Source organism: Equus asinus, chromosome 7 (genome assembly GCF_041296235.1).
Source record: "Equus asinus isolate D_3611 breed Donkey chromosome 7, EquAss-T2T_v2, whole genome shotgun sequence".
Taxonomy (NCBI): Eukaryota; Metazoa; Chordata; class Mammalia; order Perissodactyla; family Equidae; genus Equus; species Equus asinus.
The window spans coordinates 59,977,586-59,997,204 of NC_091796.1; the positions used below are offsets into that span (position 1 = coordinate 59,977,586).

A 19,619-nucleotide genomic window follows, 5' to 3' on the forward strand; every position below is an offset into this window, starting at 1 on the left:
CTCGGTGAATGTGTTAGGAAGTGTTCCACCCTCCCTAATTTTTTGGAATAGCCTGAAAAGGATAGTTATTAAATCTTCTCTGAAAGTTTGGTAGAATTCCCCAGGAAAGCCAACTGGTCCTGAGGTTTTATTCTTTGGGATGCTTTTGATTGCTGTTTCAATTTCTTTCCTTGTGATTGGTCTGTTCAAATTGCTTCTTCTTGAGTGAGCTTTGGGAGACTGTAAGAGTCCAAGAATTTATCCATTTCCTCTAGGTTATCCGTTTTGTTGGCATACAGTTTTTCGTAGTATTCTCTTATAAGCTGTTGTATTTCTGTGGAGTCTGTTGTTATTTCTCCTCTATCATTTCTGACTTTGTTTATTGGAGCTTTCTCCCTTTTTTTCTTTGCAGGTCTGGCTAGGGGTTTGTCAATTTTATTTATCTTCTCAAAGAATCAGCTCTTTGTTTCACTGATCATTTCTACTGCCTTTTTTGTTTCAATAGCGTTTATTTCTGCTCTGATTTTTATTATTTCTCTCCTTCTGCTGACTTTGGGCTTTGTTTGTTCTTCTTTCTCTAATTCAGTTAGGTGTAATTTGAGATTGCTTATTTGGGATTTTTCTTGTTTGTTAAGATGTGTCTGTATTGCGATGAATTTTCCTTTTAATACAGGTTTTGCTGTACCCCATATGAGTTGATATCGCATGTTATCATTTTCATTTGTCTCCAGGTATTTTTTGATTTCTTATTTAATTTCTTCAATGATGCACTGCTTGTTCAATAGTGTATAGTTTAGTCTCCACATCCTTGAGCCTTTCTCAGCTTTTTTCTTGTAATTACTTTCTAGGTTTATAGCATTATGATCAGAGAAGATGCTTGGTATTATTTCAATTTTTTTAAATTTGTAGAGGCTTGCCTTGTTTCACAACATATGGTCTACCCTTGAGAATGTTCCAATGCGCACTTTCGAAGAATGTATATTCTGCTGTTTTTGGATGAAGTGTTCCATATATGTCTATTAAGACCAATTGTTTCAGCTTTTTGTTTAGCTCCACTGTTTCCTTGTTAATTTTCTGTCTGGACGATCTGTGCAATGATGTGAGTGGGGTGTTGAGGTCCCCTACTATTATTGTGTTATTTTTAACATCTTCTTTTAGGTCTGTTAATAGTTGCTTTATGAACCTTGGTGCCCCTGTGTTAGGTGCATAGATATTTATTTTATTTCTTCTTGATGAAGTGTCCCTTTGATCATTATATATTGTCCCTCCGTGTCTCTCTTGACCTGCCTTATTTTAAAATCTCTTTTGTCTGATCTAAGTATTGTGACACCTGCTTTCTTTTGTTTGCTATTAGCTTGGAGTATTGTTTTCCACCCCTTCACTGTGAGCCTGTGTTTCTCCTTGGGGATGAGGTGTGTTTCCTGGAGGCAAAAAATTGTTGGATATTGTTCTTTAATCCATTTTGCCACTCTGTGTCTTTTTATTGGAGAGTTCAATCTGTTTACATTGAGGGTGATTACTGATGCATGAGGGCTTAACGCTGTCATTCTGTTGCTCATTATCTGGTTTTCCTGCGTTACCTTTGTTTCTCGTCCTGTGTGTTTTAGCCTTCCCATTGACTTCTGCAGTTTCTTATGCTGGGTTTCTTAGATTTTTCCTTATTTATGTTTTGTGTCTCTGTTGTGTTTTTTAGTTTAGTGGCTACCCTGAAGTTTGTATTTAGAATCTCATGTATAATATAGTCCATTTTCTGGTGGTCTCTTACTTACTTAGCCTAGACTGATTTAGTCCCTTTCCTCTTCCCCTCCTAAATTATTATTTTCCTCTCTTATTCCAATTCGTGTTATGACTTTGTGGTTAGAGTGATAAGATTGTCTTTGCTTTAGTGGTTTCCTCCCATTTATCCTAACAGTATAGTTGAATATTTGCTATAGTTGAATATTCGCTATCCTATTCTGATTCTACTTGTCTCCCTACTCTGTGGTTTGTGACCCCTTTCTCCTTTTTTGTCTTTTTTCAGGTATGACAGCCTTCCTGAGGATTTCTTGTAGTGGAGGTCTTTTGGTTACAAATTCCCTTAACTTTTGTTTGTCTGGAAAAGATTTAATTTCTCCCTCATATCTGAAGGATATTTTTGCTAGATAGAGTATTCTTGGCTGAAGATTTTTCTTTTAAAGTTTTGAATATGTCATTCCATTCTTTCCTAGCTTGTAAGGTTTCTGTAGAGAAACCCGCTGAAAGCCTGATAGGAGTTCCTTTGTAGGTTGTTTTCTTCTGTCTTGCTGCCCTCAGTATTCTTTTCTTGTTGTTCATTTTTCCATTTTTACTACTATATGCCTTGCAGTAGGTCTTTTTACAGTGACAAATCTAGGAGATGTGAAAACTTTCTCCACATACATTTCTCCCTCAATCCCTAGATTTGGGAAGTTTTCTTCTATAATTTCGTCAAGCATACTTTCTGCTTCATTTTCCTTTTCCACGCCCTCAGGGATTCCAAAAATTTTTAAATTGGATTTCCTCATTGAATCTGCGATTTGTTGGAGATTATTTTCATTTTTTAAAATTCTTAGTTCTCTTTCTTGCTCTGTCTGGAGCCATTCAGCCTGTCTATCTTCGATTATGCTAATTTTGTCCTCTATGGTGTCTACACGTGCATTCAGGGAATCCATAACCTGTTTTATCTGATCCATTGTATTTTTCATCTCTAGTATTTCTGATTGATTCTTCTTTATAGTTTCTATCTCTTTTGTGAAGTAAGTCCAGAACTCGTTGACTTTTTTCTCTATAGTTCCCTTTACCTCATTGAGCTTTTTGATGATAGCTACTCTGAACTCATTTTCAATTAGTTTACCTATTTCCAAGTCCTCAGGACTTAATTCTGTGTTTTTAGTTTTTCCTTCTGGTCTGGAGCTTTTGTAAATTGCTGAATGGTAGAGGAGCGCTTTTTGAGCATGATGCTATTATTTGGTTGCAGTTACAGCATGTCGCCACTAGGTGGGGGTCGAGAGCCACACATTCTGAGCCCTCCGCCTTCAGCTGTGACGGCAGCACGCAGCATGGGTACAGGGAGGAGGGGCACTTTACCTCAGGCACAGACCTGGATTCCGGTCAGCTCTCAGTCTCTGGCTTCCCTAGGCCCTGGCTTGATGGGGTCCCCGCATGCGAAAGCTTTCCCCTGTTAGCGGATTTCCACTGCACGGGTTGTGGGAGTCCTGGATGATCCTGCGGATGCATGGCCCCTCCCCGGCTCCTTCCCTCACCCACAGCAGCAATCCCAGTCTGTAGGGGAGGGAGCGAAGTTGTCTCTTACCCCGTTCCAGCTCCTCTGAGGGCGGCTACAATCTCTCTGCCCTCTGTCCTTTTGCTGCTGTGGGTCTCTGACGATCTCTGTATTATTAGAGTCATTGGTTGAAATTCAGTTGTTCTGCTTTGATTGTAGTTTGGAGGGGGGAGTGTCCCGGGTGAGCTCACTCCACCATGTCACTGACGTCACCCGCCCCTGTCATTTTTAGACTGTAAATTACTGTGCCTTCAGGATTCATTTCTTTGTGCTTGTCATTTTCCTCCTGGTCTGGAGTATTAATATACCTCATCATACTATCTGACGGGGTGAATTTGTGCCTTTTCCATAGTGGTAATATCTGGTTGCAGATTCCACCTGTTGCCACTGGGATGGGGTTGGGGGCAGGAGCTGTGTACTCTGAGCATGTCTCGATCTGACATCTGTGCCTGTCCTTTGGAAGCTATGCTGACAGGGCTCCTCTTGTCTTGTCAGCTTGCCGCTGCTGCTTTACAAACATATGCACGTGCGCGTTGGTGGGGATCCCCTGCTCCATCCATTGGGCCAAGGTAGCGCACCAGGCAGGGGAGGGTGGGCACTTTCTTTTGTGAGTGCCATCTCGAGTACCCCAGCTCTGCATTCACTGTCTGTCAGGCTTGAAGTGGATGCCCCCGCAACTGCTTAGCTGCCTTGGTGTGGGGTGCTCCCACAGGCTATCTCCCGATAACTCCAAGAGTGCAAGTGTTCCCACAAAAGGCTGCCTTCTCTCCCTTCTCTCAGGGTCACCATCTGGCCGCCGTGAGATCCCACCCCTCAGTCCCTACCGCACAGGAGGAAAAAGAGCCCCTTACCTCCTTCTACTGTCTCTTGGGGGTGTCCAGCATCTCCACCCTCAGACATAAGGCTGTGTGGCTCTCTCAGATGTCTATTGTGTTGTGTGAATGTACTCTGTTGGTTTATGAATGTCCTTTACATCATATCTTAAGGGGGAGAGACTAAGGGAAGACCTCATTCTGCCAGAATGCTGACATCACTCTCTCAGATTCATCTTTTTTACATCTTCTGCTTGGATTACCCTTTTCTCCCACCTACCTGCTCATCACATACTTATTCATCCTTGAGCATCCAGATTAAGTATCTTTTCTTCTGTGAGACCATCGCTGAATCCCCTATAATTGACTGACTCCTGCTCTCCCTTTCATCTCATCATTGTACACTCACTATGTTCATTAGTGTGCTTCTTACAATGGTACAGAAATTCTCAAAGTATGGTCATGATATCATTTCAGGGGATATGCAAGATCAGAAATATGCTCATAATAACACTAAGATGTCATTCTATCTTTCTCTCTCATTCTTTCAAGAATGTATACTGGAATTTTCTAGAGACTACATACACCACAAATGATATCCAAACATACTGAATGCAAAAGCAGATGAGAATTTGGCTATCTTCTGTTAAGTCAGACACTAAAGTTTTGCAAAATCAATGACACTCTTCCCACTAATATTTTTTGTCTTGCAGTATGTAGTTGTCTTCCATAAAAATATGTGTGTTAACATGTAATAGTTGTACTGTGTTTTAAACCAATTAAGAAACATTTAAAATTTTTTGTTTTACTTTCTCACATCAACTGATATATCAATATATTAACAACTTCTTTAGGATCATCAATTATGTTGAGGAGTATCAAGGGGTCCTGAGAGCAAAACATTTCAGACACAAAAGTAGACCAATTAGTTAAGAGTCTTCATAAAGATTTAGACCATGCTTTAACCACTCATTTGTTCCAAGGGCCACAGGAAAGGTACATAACACAACAGGAATCTCATAAAAGGTTTTTTTGGATAAAAATGAAGAAACTAATGAAGTCCATCTCCTTATGATTTGTCACCTTTGGCACATTAAAATACATTTGGGGAAACTTCTGTCTATGGTGGAGTGAAGATATTGGCAACTTATCTTGCCACGAGCCAATAATAAATCTGGAAACTGTTCCAGAAATTGAACAGAAGCAAACAACAAACTGAGAAGCACTTTCTTTAAGAAAAACTGCTGAACTATGGATAAGAATCATGAATATCTTTAGCATTCTTGCTGGGGTTGCTCTCATTTCCTGGCCAATGCTTAGTCTGCATCAAGTGCTCAAGGGTGGGGCTGGCAATGAAAACTAGCATCTTTGCTGCCAGAGAGCGTCAACTTGAATTAGTGTACAGAGCCAAATACACACACCCAGCCACTCTGTTGATAAAAATAGCAAACAAGGTAGGAAATGAATGGAGGCAGAAAAAGAAAAAAGACCTTGTTCTATTAGCCTAAGGTTGTGGTTCCACTGTCAGGGAGCGGAAGCTAGTGGACAAGTCAGAAATTTAACAAGGAGACTGAAGTAATGAGAGAGCCACAGACGGTGCTAGATAAGTGTCACACATCCCTGGCTGACAGAGAAGCTATGTAAATGTGCTGGGAAGACCTGAGAAGGACTAATCTCTCCGTGTGTATATATATATATCCCTGACTGACTAGAAGACTGCGTGCATATGCAAGTAAGCTCTGAGAGGGTCCAAGCTCTCTACATACTCTTAGTTGACTAGGAGGCTGCACACAAGGAAAGGGAAAACCTGGGTGAGTCCAGCAGAAAGTAAATGCCAGATCTGAAAAATGCCTGAACGTTGAATGCCACTCCCCAACACACAGGTAAGTCTGTTAGCAGAGGTGGAAGACTTATTGGCTCAGGGTGTTTGAGGATGACTTCTGACCAATCAATGGCTGTTGACTAATCTATGCAACACAAGGGCCAACACCCAGAAAGTGAGACTAAAAAAGCAAAAGAAAAAATGGACACCAGTGGTTGTGACAAACAGCACAGATAAACTCCTGATGTATTACCAAAAACAGAAAAAATGTAGCAACAATTAAAACTTTCAGGTGGAAAACAATGAGAATCCACAGCTGGTACAATACATGATCTAAATTGTCCAGCTTCCAATAAAAATTAAGACATACAAAAAAGCAAGGAAAAAAGTATTCAATGCAAACTTCTCTAAGTGGGCCCAGATATTAGATTAGCCGAAGACTATAAAGCAGCTATCCTAAAGAAAGGAATAAATAAAACAATATTTAAAGAACTAAAGTAAGACAACAATGACTTATTAAATAGAGAATATCAAAAAAAGAAAAATTACAAAAGAAGTCAAATGGAAATAACAGATTTGCAAAGCAGAGTAATTGGAAATGTATTTGATATGTTCAACAGCAAAGGTGAGATGGCACGAAAAAAAGAAAAAAAAAATCAGTAAATTAACCATCCCAAATTTCATGAAAACTATTAATCTACAAATCCAAGAAGCTCAACAAATCTCAAGTAGGATAAACACAAAGGGATTGTACATACATTAAGGTCAAACTGCTTCAATACAAGACAGAGAGCAGCAATGAAAAAAAATCATCACCACAAGAGTACAATTATAATACAGCTGACTTCTCATCAGAAACAGTTAAAGCAAGAAAGAAGTGGGATGACATATGGTTGTCTCTTGGTATCCACAGGGGATTGGTTCCAGGAACCCACCTGGATGCCAAAATGCATGAACTCCCACAGATACCTAAATGTGTGGATGCTTCAAGTGTCTTACATAAAATGGCAGATGACAATGAATAAAGTCAGCCTTCCGTTAACAACTGTGAACACAAATCCTGCAGATAATGAAGGCTCACTGTTGTACTCAATCTACTAAAAGAAAAAGAGTCAACTTAAGAATTGTCCATCCAACAAAACTACCCTTTAAAAAGAAAGGCCATCACAAAACACCACCTATTGTATAACTCCATTTATATAAAATATCCAGAACAGGCAAATCTATAAAGACAAAGTGAATTAGTGGCTGCTGAGGGTTGTGGGGGTTGGGGACAGAACACGAAGGGACTACTACTCAGTACACAGTGTCTCTTTTTTGGGTGAAAAAGTTCTAAAATTGATAGTGGTGATGATTGCACAATTCTGCATATACTAAAAACTATTGAACTGTATACTTTAATTGAAAAAACTGTACAGTATGTGAATTATATCTCAATAAAGCTGTAATTAAAAAATGGCAAAATCAAGATATCCCTAGATCAATGAAGACTGAGAGAAATCATGGCTAAAGATCTGTCTTACAGTAAATACTATGGAAAATTCTTCTAGACACTAAGGAAATGATACCAGACAGTAAATTAAATCAAATTAAGAGTGCCAAAATTGGTAAATTTGTAGGTAAAATGAACTGTATAAATATATATTTCTCTTCTTTCTTTAAAAGATAAGATTGTATAAAACAATAATTATAACATTCTGTTGCTGGGTTAATACAAATGAAGTTGTAATCTATATTATGTAGACAGCACAAAGGAAAGGAAGGAAAAAGAGCTATATAGGAGCAAAGTTGCTGGAATTTTACTGGAATTAAGTCAATACTAACCTGTAGTAAAAGGATACATGTTATAATCCCTAGATCAGTATCATAAGATTACAATGTAAGAAACATAGTTTAATAAAATCATAGAACTTTAAGTAGTACACTGAAAAATATTTAAAACAAAAAAAGGAAGCACAGATGGGAGAGAAATAAAAAAGACATGAAACATATCAGAACAGAGAGCAAAATGGCAGATATAAATCCAAACTTTCAATAATTACATTCAATGTTAGTGGCTTAAACACTGCACTCAAAAGGCAGAGACTGCCAATGCAATCAGGCAAGAAAAAGAAATAAAAGTATCCATGTTGGCAAAGAAGTAAAATTATCTTTATCATAAATGACATGATTTCATATGTAGAAATTCCTACGGTATTCACAAACTTTTAGAACCAATAAATGAGTGCAGTAAGGCTGCAGGGTACAAGTGTACTACATAAAAGTCAATTGTAGGAGCTGGCCAGGTTGCATAGTGGTTAAGTTCGTGTGCTCTGCTTTGGCAGCCCGTGGTGTGTGGGTTTGGATCCTGGGTGCAGAACTACACATTGCTCATCAAGCTGTGCTGTGGCGGTGTCCCACATATAAAAATAGAGGAAGATTGGCACAGAAGTTAGCTCAGGGTCCATCTTCCTCACCAAAAAACCCCACAAAAAACAACTGTATTTCTACATACTAGCAATAAAAAATCCAAAATGAAATTATCCACAATAGCATCCAAAAGAATAAAATACCAGTAATTTAACAACGGAAGTGCAAGATTTGTAAATTGAAAACTCTACAAAGCATCACTCAGGGAAACTGAAAATCTAAATAAATAGATATTCTGTGGTGATGGATTGGAAGACATATTGTTAAGATGGCAATACTATTCAAAGTGATCTATAGATTCATTCTACAGATTCAATGAAATTCCTATCAAAACCTCCGTAGGCTTTTTTGCAGGAACTGACAAAGTAACGCTAAAACTTACATGGAAATGCAAAGGACCCTGAATAGCCAAAACAACTTTTACAAAGAACAAAGTTTGAAAACTCACACTTCCTGATTTTGAAAGCAGATTTGGGGATCCCTGCGGGTTGGAGTGGGAACAAGGACTGACTACAAATGGGCATGAGGATCTTTTAACAATGACGGAAACAGTATATATTGGATTGTGATAATGGTTGCACAACTCTATAAATTTACTAAATAGTCACCAAATTCTACACTAAATGAGTAAATGTAATGGAATATAAATTATACCTCAATAAAGTTGTTAAAAGATTTGCACACATATATTCACAGTAGCTTTATTCATATGAGCCAAAAAGTGGAACCATTTCAGATATCCTTCAACAACAAAACACCTCAGGGGAAAAAAAACAAAAGGAAAAAAACAAGAAAGAAAGAAAAATTCAAAGATAATACGTAAAACTAACTAGATAAAGGAGAGTCTAAGGAGAGAGAGGAGAACATTGCAGAAATCTAAATGAAGGTTTTGAAGGTCTAAATTAAATAGGAATGCAGAAGGATAGAGGTAAAAAGACAGAATCACAAGTCACTGGCAAGGACGACTAATCAACAACAAACACTGCTAACATTTACTGAGCACTTACTATGTACCAAGCATTGTATTAAATAAGCACAATACTTATGTCATTTTACCGTCACAGCAATTCTATCAAGCACTAATTGTCCTCTAATCCAGACAGATACCGAGGTTGTAAAAGTTACATAAATCATCCAAGGTTATATACAAGGAAAACGGAACAGCTACTGTGTATGTGTGTTTTGGTACCAGGGCTCAGGTGAAGAAATGCCAAACAACTGTGAGGTCTTAGATTTTTTCCCCTCTCTTAATGATTTTTTAAGTAATCGTGTGATCTTAGTAACTGTGTTATCTCAGGGAATGGAAAACCATCTTATGCCCAGGAATCCAAAGTATTTCTAAATGGCTTAGAAAAATGGTATAGATTTATCTGGCATCCATACTGCTTTTTATCTTATGAGTAATTACTAAAACTTCAAAATCAGCGAGTCTTTTTCCCAGTTCCAAGAGTCAACAAATCTTTAGTATAATCACATCACATACCTTTCTTCCATATGGTTTTTCGACCATATTGCTATCACTGTCAGAATTTTCACTCTGAACTGGTTTTGTGAACCCAGATTTGGGCATCTTATAGCTGTTCAGCTAGCTGATGCTTTTATCAGTCTTCTCATCCTGGATCTGTAAAGAATGAATATATAAGGGTTATTTATATACATATGCAATAAAACCGACTTAAAGTTTATGAGCCACAATGAGTGCAATTTGGTTTTCTCTCTATATCTACAATTTATTTTCTCAGAGAGGCTATAGTAACCTAAAATAAGTTTCAACAATTTAAGCTTCTAATTACAGTTCTCTTGTTCAAGACCACTCAACTTGTCACTGAAAAGAAAAAAAGTACTTTTATATTTCTTCACACATTCTCTAGACTAATATCCAGTTTTCTGGCCACTAGAAGCAGACAAAGTGGAAGGAATGGCAAAGAATTTGTCATTCCAAGCATAGCTCCAGAGATAGGAGGTATTAATAGATTCTCTGGTAGTTCTGCATTGGTCTGGAAGCTATTTCTGAAGATTCAACCAAGAACCTGAAAGGTTTGAAGTTATTTTACAACATAACTAATTCTATTTTAAATTAAATTAAATTAATTAAACCCTTCCTACTTAAAATCCCTAGAGTGGTTTACTTTCCTTCACTGAACTCTCAGACATCCTCAGGCATTCAGTTACTTTATCAACCTACTCATTGATTTAATCTTTATCATACTGTTCTGTAATTATCACTTCACGTATCGTTCTCTTTCCAATTTGTTCAGCCTTCTGTCTCCTGCACTGCAAGTTGACTTAATAGGCTAAGGACCCTCTTAGAAGCTTATGCTAACGTACAAGGTTACACTTGAGAGATCCAGAAAAAATTCCAAGAAGGGGGTTTTACATATAAAAGGGGAAGCCATGAGGCTAGACCTGTGTTGCTGTCTGATGACCTATTAGCCACATATGGTTGCTGAAAGTTAGATAAATTAAAATTAAAGTGCAGATATACAACATTTCTATTATCACAGAAAGCTCTATTGCACAGCACTGGGCTAGACTGAGGCTGCTGACCAACAGGAGCATGACTTGGTCACAAGCAGAACGACTGACAAGTTTAATTTTAACTATTCCATGCTCTAAATTCACTATAAATGGATATCATAGGTCTAACTAAGCTACATTCTAGTATCTATGTTAATTATTAAACCTCAAGACAACTTGAAGAGAGGATTAGAAAACTCTTATGTGCTTCAAATTGTTCTATTGGTGCTTTAAATTTTATTCGGTTTCTACAGAAACAAAAGCAAAAATCCCTTAAATGAACTGAATTAATTTGTAAATTATCAAAACTAGATTAATCTGGATACAGCCAAATTAAAAGTATATTCCAAAACAAAAAACTGCTAGAGTTCAAACAGTTCAAATCTTTCACTTTATTGAGGAGGAAACAAACTTGAAGAAATAAACTTGCTTGACACTACACACAAGAGAGGCAGTTTACCTTGGGGCCACTCAACTGTTTCAATTATGACCACATAACAGAATCATTTAAACATAGCACTGTCCCCAAAACTAGCCCTGTGTAAAGCTTCCAGAGTTAGAGAGTTATAAGTCATATATAAACAAAAATTCTGACCCAAAAGCAAAATGGAGCTGTAAACATCGACAGGCAAGACTATAAAGAGAAAGCAGCATCTCCTTTGTAGATCATGCAAAGCAAGTTAATGGTGAACGACGGAGTGTCTTATTTTTTGAGAAAATTATACATGCCAATAATATTATATTAATAGACTGTATGTTTAAAAAAACCCTTATATTATTTTTCATTAACTCAAAAAATTTCAGACCTAGCAATAAAAACCACAATTAGATTCCAAAAATATTACTTCAATCAACAAATACTAAGCACTTAATACGTAGTTAGGTTCTGGGTCCACAATCTATATTGTAATCACTAGAGCAACCACTATAAAAACTATGCAAAGAGATAATAAATAATACATTATGTAAACTACACTGGAATATTTTAAAATGTACAAATAACCCAACAGCAGGCAGAAAAAGAACTGAGGAATGAAAAACAGAAAGAACAGACAAAATAATAAAATGATAGACCTAATCCAAAAATATCAATAATTATAAGAATGCAAATGGTTCAAACACACCCATTAGAAGACAAAGACTGTCAGAAGAAGGGAAAAAATGACCAAACTATATGCTACTAACAAGAATTTCACTTCAAACATAATGACACAGGTAGGTTAAAAGTAAAAGAGTGGAAAAAAATATGCCATGCAAGCACTAATCAAAGGAATGCTGAAGTAACCGTATTAACATTAGACAAAATAGACCTCAGAGCAAAGAGGGACATTACATATTACAAACTGATAAAAGTGTCAGTTCACTAAATGTGCATGCAACTAGCAAGAGAGCTTCAAAATACAGGAAGCAAAAACTGACAGAAGAAATAGACAAATTCATGATTATAGTTGGAGGCTTCAACAACTCTCCTGAGTAAGACAGAAAATTAACAAGGATATGAAAGAACTGAAAAATGTCATTGATTCGAATCAAGGGACTCTGATGTTTCTTTAAAAATGTGCCCAACAAGAGAACACTCATTCTTTCCAAGGGCACACAATATTCACCAAGATAGGCCATATCACGGATCATAAACGAATGGAAATAAATTTAAAATAATTAAAATCCTACAAAATTTGTTCTTACACAATAAAGAAATCAAACCAGACTCATTTATAGAAAGATAACAGGAATACATCCAAATTAAAAAATAAAGAAAAAAAATCAATGAAATTGAAAATTAGTTCTCTAAAAAGATCAATAAATCTCTGTTGTAAAAATCAACTCAAAATGAATTAAAGACTTGAAGGTAGGGGGCCAGCCCGGTGGTGCAGCAGTTAAGTTTTGCACATTCTGCTTTAGAGGCCTGGGATTCACTGGTTCGGATCCCTGGTGCAGACATGGCACCACTTGGCAAGCCACGCTGTGGTAAGTGTCCCACATATAAAGTAGAGGAATATAGCATGGATGTTAGCTCACGGCCAGTCTTCCTCAGCAAAAAGAAGACTGGCAGCAGATGTTAGCTCAGGGCTAATCTTCCTCAAAAAAAACAAAAAAAAGACATGAAGGTAAGACATGAAACCATAATACTCCTAAAAGAAAATATAGGCAGTACATTCTTTGCTATCAGCCTTAGAAGGATCTTTTTGAATACTATGACTACTTGGACAAGGGAAACACAAGAAAACATAAACAAGTGTGACTTCATCAGAGTAAACAGCTTCTGCAAGGCAAAGGAAACCAGGAACAAAATGAAAAGACAACCCACCAACTGGGAGAAAACATTTGCAAAGCATATATCCGACAAGGGGTTAACATAAAGATATAAAGAACTCATATTCTAAAATATAAAGAACTCATACAACTCAACAACAAAAAACAAACAACCTGAATCAAAAAATGGGCAGAGGATACGAACAGACGTTTTTCAAAGAAGATATGAAGATGACCAATAAGCACATGAAAAGATGTTCAACATCACTAATCATCAGGGAAACGTAAATCAAAACTACACTGAGATATCACCTGACACCCATTAGAATAGTGATAAACACCAAGACAAAAAATAATAAATGCTGGAAAGGATGTGGAGAAAAGGGAATCCTCATAAACTGTGGGTCGGAATGCAAACTGTTGCAGCCACTATGGAAAACAGTATGGAGATTTCTCAAAAAATTAAAAATAGAAATACCATACAACCCAGCTAGCCTACTACTGGCTATTTATCCAAACAACTTGAAATCAACAATTCAAAGAGACTTATATGTTCATTGCAGCATTATTCACAATAGCCAAGACCTGGGAGCAACACAAGTGCCTATCGACTGATGAACGGATAAAGATGTGGTAAATGTATACAACTGAATACTCCTCCTAAAAAAAGTCAAAATCATCCCATTTGCAACAACATGGATGGAACTTGAGAATATAATGTTAGGCGAGATAAGCCAGACAAAGACAAACACTGTATGATTTCATTCATACGTGCAAGACAAACACACACATAGACAAAGAAATCAGACCAGTGGTTACCAGAGGGGAAGGGCACTGGGAGGTGGGCATAGGGGTAAAGGGGCACAGATATATATGGTGACAGACAAACAACAACGTACGATCAAAATTTCACGATGTTATGCCACAACTAGAAGGACCTGTAACTAAGATATACAACTATGTACTGGGGGAATTTGGGGAGACAATGCAGGAAAAAAAAATTCACGATGTTATAAATTATTATGATCTCAATAAAAAAAGAAAGAAAATCCTCCTTAGTTATAAAATAAATCATCAGATCCTGAAAAACAGAAAAATTCTCTGTTGTCAGTTCCATAGAGTTGATTCCAACTCTTAGCAACTCTCTGTACAGCAGAGCAGAACCCTGCCCGATCTTTCTGTGCCATTCTCTCACCTTCTGGTGCTATATCAGACAGTGCTCTGCCGCTATTCATAGGGTTTTGGTGGCAAATTTTTGTGGAAGTAGGTGGCCAGGTCCTTCTTCCTAGCCTGTTTTAGTCTGGAAGCTCAGCTGAAACTTGTCCACCATGGCTGATCCTGCTGGTATTTGACATACTGGTGGCATAGCTTTCAGCATCATAGCAACACACAGCCACCACAGGAGGACAACTGACAGATGCTGTGGTTCCATGACTGGGAAATGAAATTGGGCCACAGTGGTGAGAGGGCTGAATCTTAACTAGACCACAAAGCTGACTAGTAAATCTTTAGCCAGATCTATTAGAAATAAAAGAGAGACCTACATAACCAAAATCAACAATGGAAGAGGAAATATCACTACAGGTCCTATAAACACATAGATGATAATAACGGAATATTATGAACAACTTTATACAAATAAATTCAACAAATTAAATGAAATAAACAAATTCCTTGAAAGGCACACACTACCAAAGCTCACGGAAGAAAACATAATTTCAATACCTCAATATTTATTAAACAAATTGACTTCACATTTAAAAACAAAGAAAACTCCAGGCCTAGATGGCTTCAATGGTAAATTCTACAAAACACACAAGGAAGAAATAATACCAATTCTATACAAACTCTCCTGAAAAAGGAAAGAGGTAGGAACATATTTTATGAGGCCAACAAAACCCTGATACCAAAAGTGGAGTCTTTCAAAATAAAACTACAGACCAATATACCTCACGATCATACACAAAACATTCTCAACAAAATATCAGCAAATCAAAACTAACTATACATAAAAAGGATAAACACATCATGATCAAGTGGGATTTATCCCAGGAATTCAAGGTCAGCTGAATGTTTGAAAATCAATCTGTGTAATTCACTGTATTAACAGACTAAAAGCAATTAAAAAAAAGATCATTTCAACAGATACAGAAAAAGCATTTGATAAAATTTAATGTTCACTGATGACAAACAACTCTCAGCAAACTAGTGATAAAACACAACTTAAATGCCTTCTTTCTCTCCTAAGATCAACAATGAGGCAAGGATGTCCACTCTCATCACTTTCCCTCCAACCAGCTTTAGTGAGGTATAACTGACAAAAATTGTATATATTTAAGGTATACAATGTGATGATGTGATATACGTATACACTGTGAAATATTACCACAATCAAGCTAATTAACACACCCATCACCTCACACAGTTAGCATTTTCTGTGTGTGTTGTAAGAACACTTATGGTTTACTCTCTTAGCAAATTTCAAGTATATAGTACAGTATTATTAACTATAGTTGCCATGCTGTACATTTACATCCCCAGAACTTACTCATCTTATAACTGAAAGTTTGTATCTTTTGACCATCTTCCCATTTCCCCCACTCCCTGAGCCCCTGGCAACCACCATTCTACTTTCTGCTTCTCTGAGTTCATCAAAGGCAGGATCTTCCTTTTTTATGGCTAAATAATATTGCATTGTAAATATATATACCACATATTCTGTCTTCATTCATCCATCAACAGACACTTAGGTTGATTCTATACTTTGGCTATTGTGAATAATGCTGCAACAAACATGGGAGTACAAATTTCTGAAATACTGATTTTATTTCCTTTGGATATATACCCAGAAGTGGAATTGCTGGATCAGAGGGCAGTTCCAGTTTTAATTTTTTGAAGAAGCTCCATACTGTTTTCAATAATGGCTGCACCAACTTACACTCCCACCAACAGTATACAAGGGACTCTTTCCGCCACACCCTTACCAACACCTGCTCTCTCTTGCCTTTTTGGTAATAGCCATCCTTACAGGCATGAGGTGATATCTGACTGTGGTTTTGATTTGCATTTCCCTGATGACTAGTGATGTTGAGCACCTTTTCATATACTTGGCCACCTGCATGTTTTCTTTGGAAAAGCATCTGTTCTGGTCCTTTGCCCACTTTTTAACTGGGTTATTTTACTCTACTTTTTTGCTATTGAGTTGTATGACTTCGTTCTTTATTTTGGACATTAACCTCTTATCAGATGTATGGTTTGCAAATATTTTCTCCCACCCCATAGGCTGCTTTTTCACTTCATTTGTCATGCAATTTCTTTCATCAATGTCTTATACTTTTAACTTGATGTGGTCCCATTTATTTATTTTTGCTTGTGTTACCTGTGCTTGTGGCATCATATTCATGAAATCACTGCCAAGACCAATGTTAAGGTGGTTTTCCCCTATATTTTCTTGTAGGAATTTTATTGTTTTAGGTTTTATATTTAAGTCGTTAATCCATTTCAATATTGGGGTATGGTCTAAGGGTCCAATTTCATTCTTCTGCATGTAGATATCCAGTTTTCCCAACATCGCTCATTGAAAATACTGTCCTTTCCTCATTTTGTGCTCTTGTCAAAGATTAGTTTATCATATATGCATACACTTATTTCTGGGCTCTCTATTCTGTTCCATTGGTCTGTCTGTTTTGATGCCAGTACCATTCTGTTTTGATTACTACAGCTTTGTAATAGAGCTTGAATTCTGGAAGTGTGACACCTCCAGCTTTGTTCTTCTTTCTCAAGACTGCTTTGGCTATTTGGTATCTTTTCTGGTTTGATACAAATTTCAGGATTGTTTTTTCTACTTCTGCAAAAAATACCATTGGAATTTTGATAGAGATTGCTTTGAATCTGTAGATCACTTTAGGTACTATGGACATTTTATTAATTCTTTCCTATCCATGCACTCAAGATATCTTTCTACTTATTTGTCTTCAACTTCTTTTGTCAATATCTTATCTTTCACCTCCTTGGTTCAATTTATTCCTAAGTATTTTATTCTTTTTGATGGTATTGTAAACGGAATTTTCATTTTAAATTTTTTCTTCAGATAATTCGTTGTTGCTGTATATAAATGCAACTACTATTTTGTATGTTGATTTTGTATCTGGCAAACGTACTGAATTCATTTATTAGTTTCAGTAATCTTTTTGGTGGAATCTTTAGGGTTTTTTTAATACATAAGATCACATCATCTGCAAACAGAGACAACTTAACTTATTCTTTTCTGATTTGGATGTCTTTTATTTCCTTTTCTTGCCTAACTGCTCTGGCTAGGACTTTCAGTACTATGTTGAATAGAAATGGTGAGAGCAGGCACCCTTGTCTAGTTCCTGATCTTAGAGGCAAAGCTAAAGCTTTTCACTGTTGAGTATGTTCACTGTGTGCTTATATATATGGCCATTTTTGTGCTAAGGCACATTCTTTCGATACCTAATTTGTTAAGAGTTTTTATCATGAAAGGATATTGAATTTTGTCAATGCTTTTTCTGCATCTATGCAGATGACTGCACCACTCCTATTCAAAATTGTACTTACCGGTGGTCCTAACTAGTTCAATAAGGCAAGAAAAATAAAGTAAAGGTATATATAGCTTGGAAAAGAAGTAAAACAGGTCTTATTTCTGGATGACATGATCATCTATGTAGCCAAAGGCAAGATATCTACAGAGAAACTGCTAGAACTTATAAGTAAGCATAGGAAGGACATAGGATACACATTCAATATATTAAAATTGATTTTATTTCCATATATTAGCAAGAAGCAATTGCAAATTGAAATTTAAAATATGACATACAAAAGCATCACAAATACTAAATTCTTAGCAATAAATATAACAATACATGTAAGACAATGCATGTATTGACAAATACAAAACACCGCCGAAATAAATTAAAGACCTAAATAAATGGAGAGCTATACTATGTTTATGGATTAGAAGACTGAGTATTGATAAGATGTCAATTCTGCCCCAAACTGACCTGCAAATTCAATGTAATCATAGTCAAAATCCCAGGACTTTTTTTTTAATAGAAAATGACAAACTGTAGATCATATATACGTAAAAATGTTAATGGCCTAGAAAAGTCTAAATAATTTTGGGAAAAAGCCAAATTCACAGACTCATATTACCTGATTTCACTACTTAGTATAAAGATACAGCAAGCAAGACAGTGTTTACTGGCTAAAAGACAGACTTTCAGATTAGTGAAACAGATCCAAAGTCCAGAAACAGACTTCTACATATACGTCCAACTGATTTTCAAAAAGCTGCCAATGCAATTATCGGGGAAAGGATATAGTCCTTTTAACAAATGGTGTTGGAAGAACTGTATTTCCATATCGCCCCCCAATAGCTTTGACCCTTACCTCACCTCATAGAGAAATATTACCACAAAATGCATCACATCCTAAACGTGCTAAAGTTATATGTTTTCTAGTAGAAAACAGACTATTTTAGTGACCTTGAGTTAGAGATTTCTTAAATAGGCTATGAGAAGTAGAAACTATAAAAGGAAAAATGTGGATAAGTTCGACTTCACAAATCAAACTTGCTCTCTTTAAATGACATTATTAAGAAAAATGGAAAGCAAATCATACTGGGAGAAAATATTTGCAAATCATATCTTTATAAAGGACTTCATCCAGAATATACAAGTAACTTTTACAAAGCAGTAAGAAGATGATAATCTGATTTTAAAAGGACCAAAAGATTCTAACAGTTCACCAAAGACTATATAATAAATGACAAGCACAGAAAAACATGCTCAATCTCATTTGTCATCAGGGGATTAATAATGAGATGTCACTTTATACTCAAAAGAACAGCTAAAATTAAAAAGAATAAGGAAGACCAAGTATTAACATGTAGAGAAACTGGAACTCTCATATATCGCTGGGGGTTAGGAGGAAATGCAAAGTGGTACAGCAACTTTACAAATGAAAATAGCTAGTGGCATCTTTGTGTGGCTAAGAAGAATTATTCTTTTCTTCTATCTTTCGTATGACATTCTTGGTGGCTATTACACTGCTTGTTCTTGAATCTCCTTGCCCTAAGGCTGCGCAGAGGCTTCAATACTTGTTAAGGGCCAACCATCTTCAAGCTTTATGATAGACTTTGCTATCCATCAGGTAAGGGATGCAGTTTAAAGCTTTGATTCTGTCTTTTCAAAGATGTTTCTTCCTTTTCAATAAATATATTTTTGCTCCTTATAGACCAAAGAGTCTATTTATTCACCTAACAGCAAGTCACTTCCAGGGTTGACAGTCTATAAATGTATGCTATTACATTCAAAAGTTTTTCCACTCTATTTAGCTATAGCAGTAAAATATATCTTCTATTTTCTTGTTTTTATAAAAATGATATTACTATTTGTGATCATTCAAGGGACACTAAAAATAGTACACACGGATGCATTTGGTTTTTTGCTGAAAAAGATTTGTCCTGAGCCAACATCCACTGCCAATCTTCCTCTTTTTGTATGTGAGCCACCACCACAGCATGGCC

General features: G+C 36.5%; 1 protein-coding gene across 14 annotated transcripts in view; it reads right to left on the reverse strand.

Moving 5' to 3' along the window:
• The window catches only part of ANKRD12 (ankyrin repeat domain 12), a 138,343-nt gene that overhangs the window by 86,855 nt on the left and 31,869 nt on the right, over positions 1 to 19,619 (reverse strand). For all 14 annotated transcript variants that reach the window (XM_044773437.2, XM_044773433.2, XM_070513555.1 and 11 more), the window contains exon 2: positions 9,786 to 9,923. In XM_044773437.2, coding sequence (XP_044629372.1) covers positions 9,786 to 9,872 — 87 coding nt within the window. In that variant the 5' untranslated portion in view covers positions 9,873 to 9,923. The remainder of the gene's footprint in view (positions 1 to 9,785; positions 9,924 to 19,619) is intronic.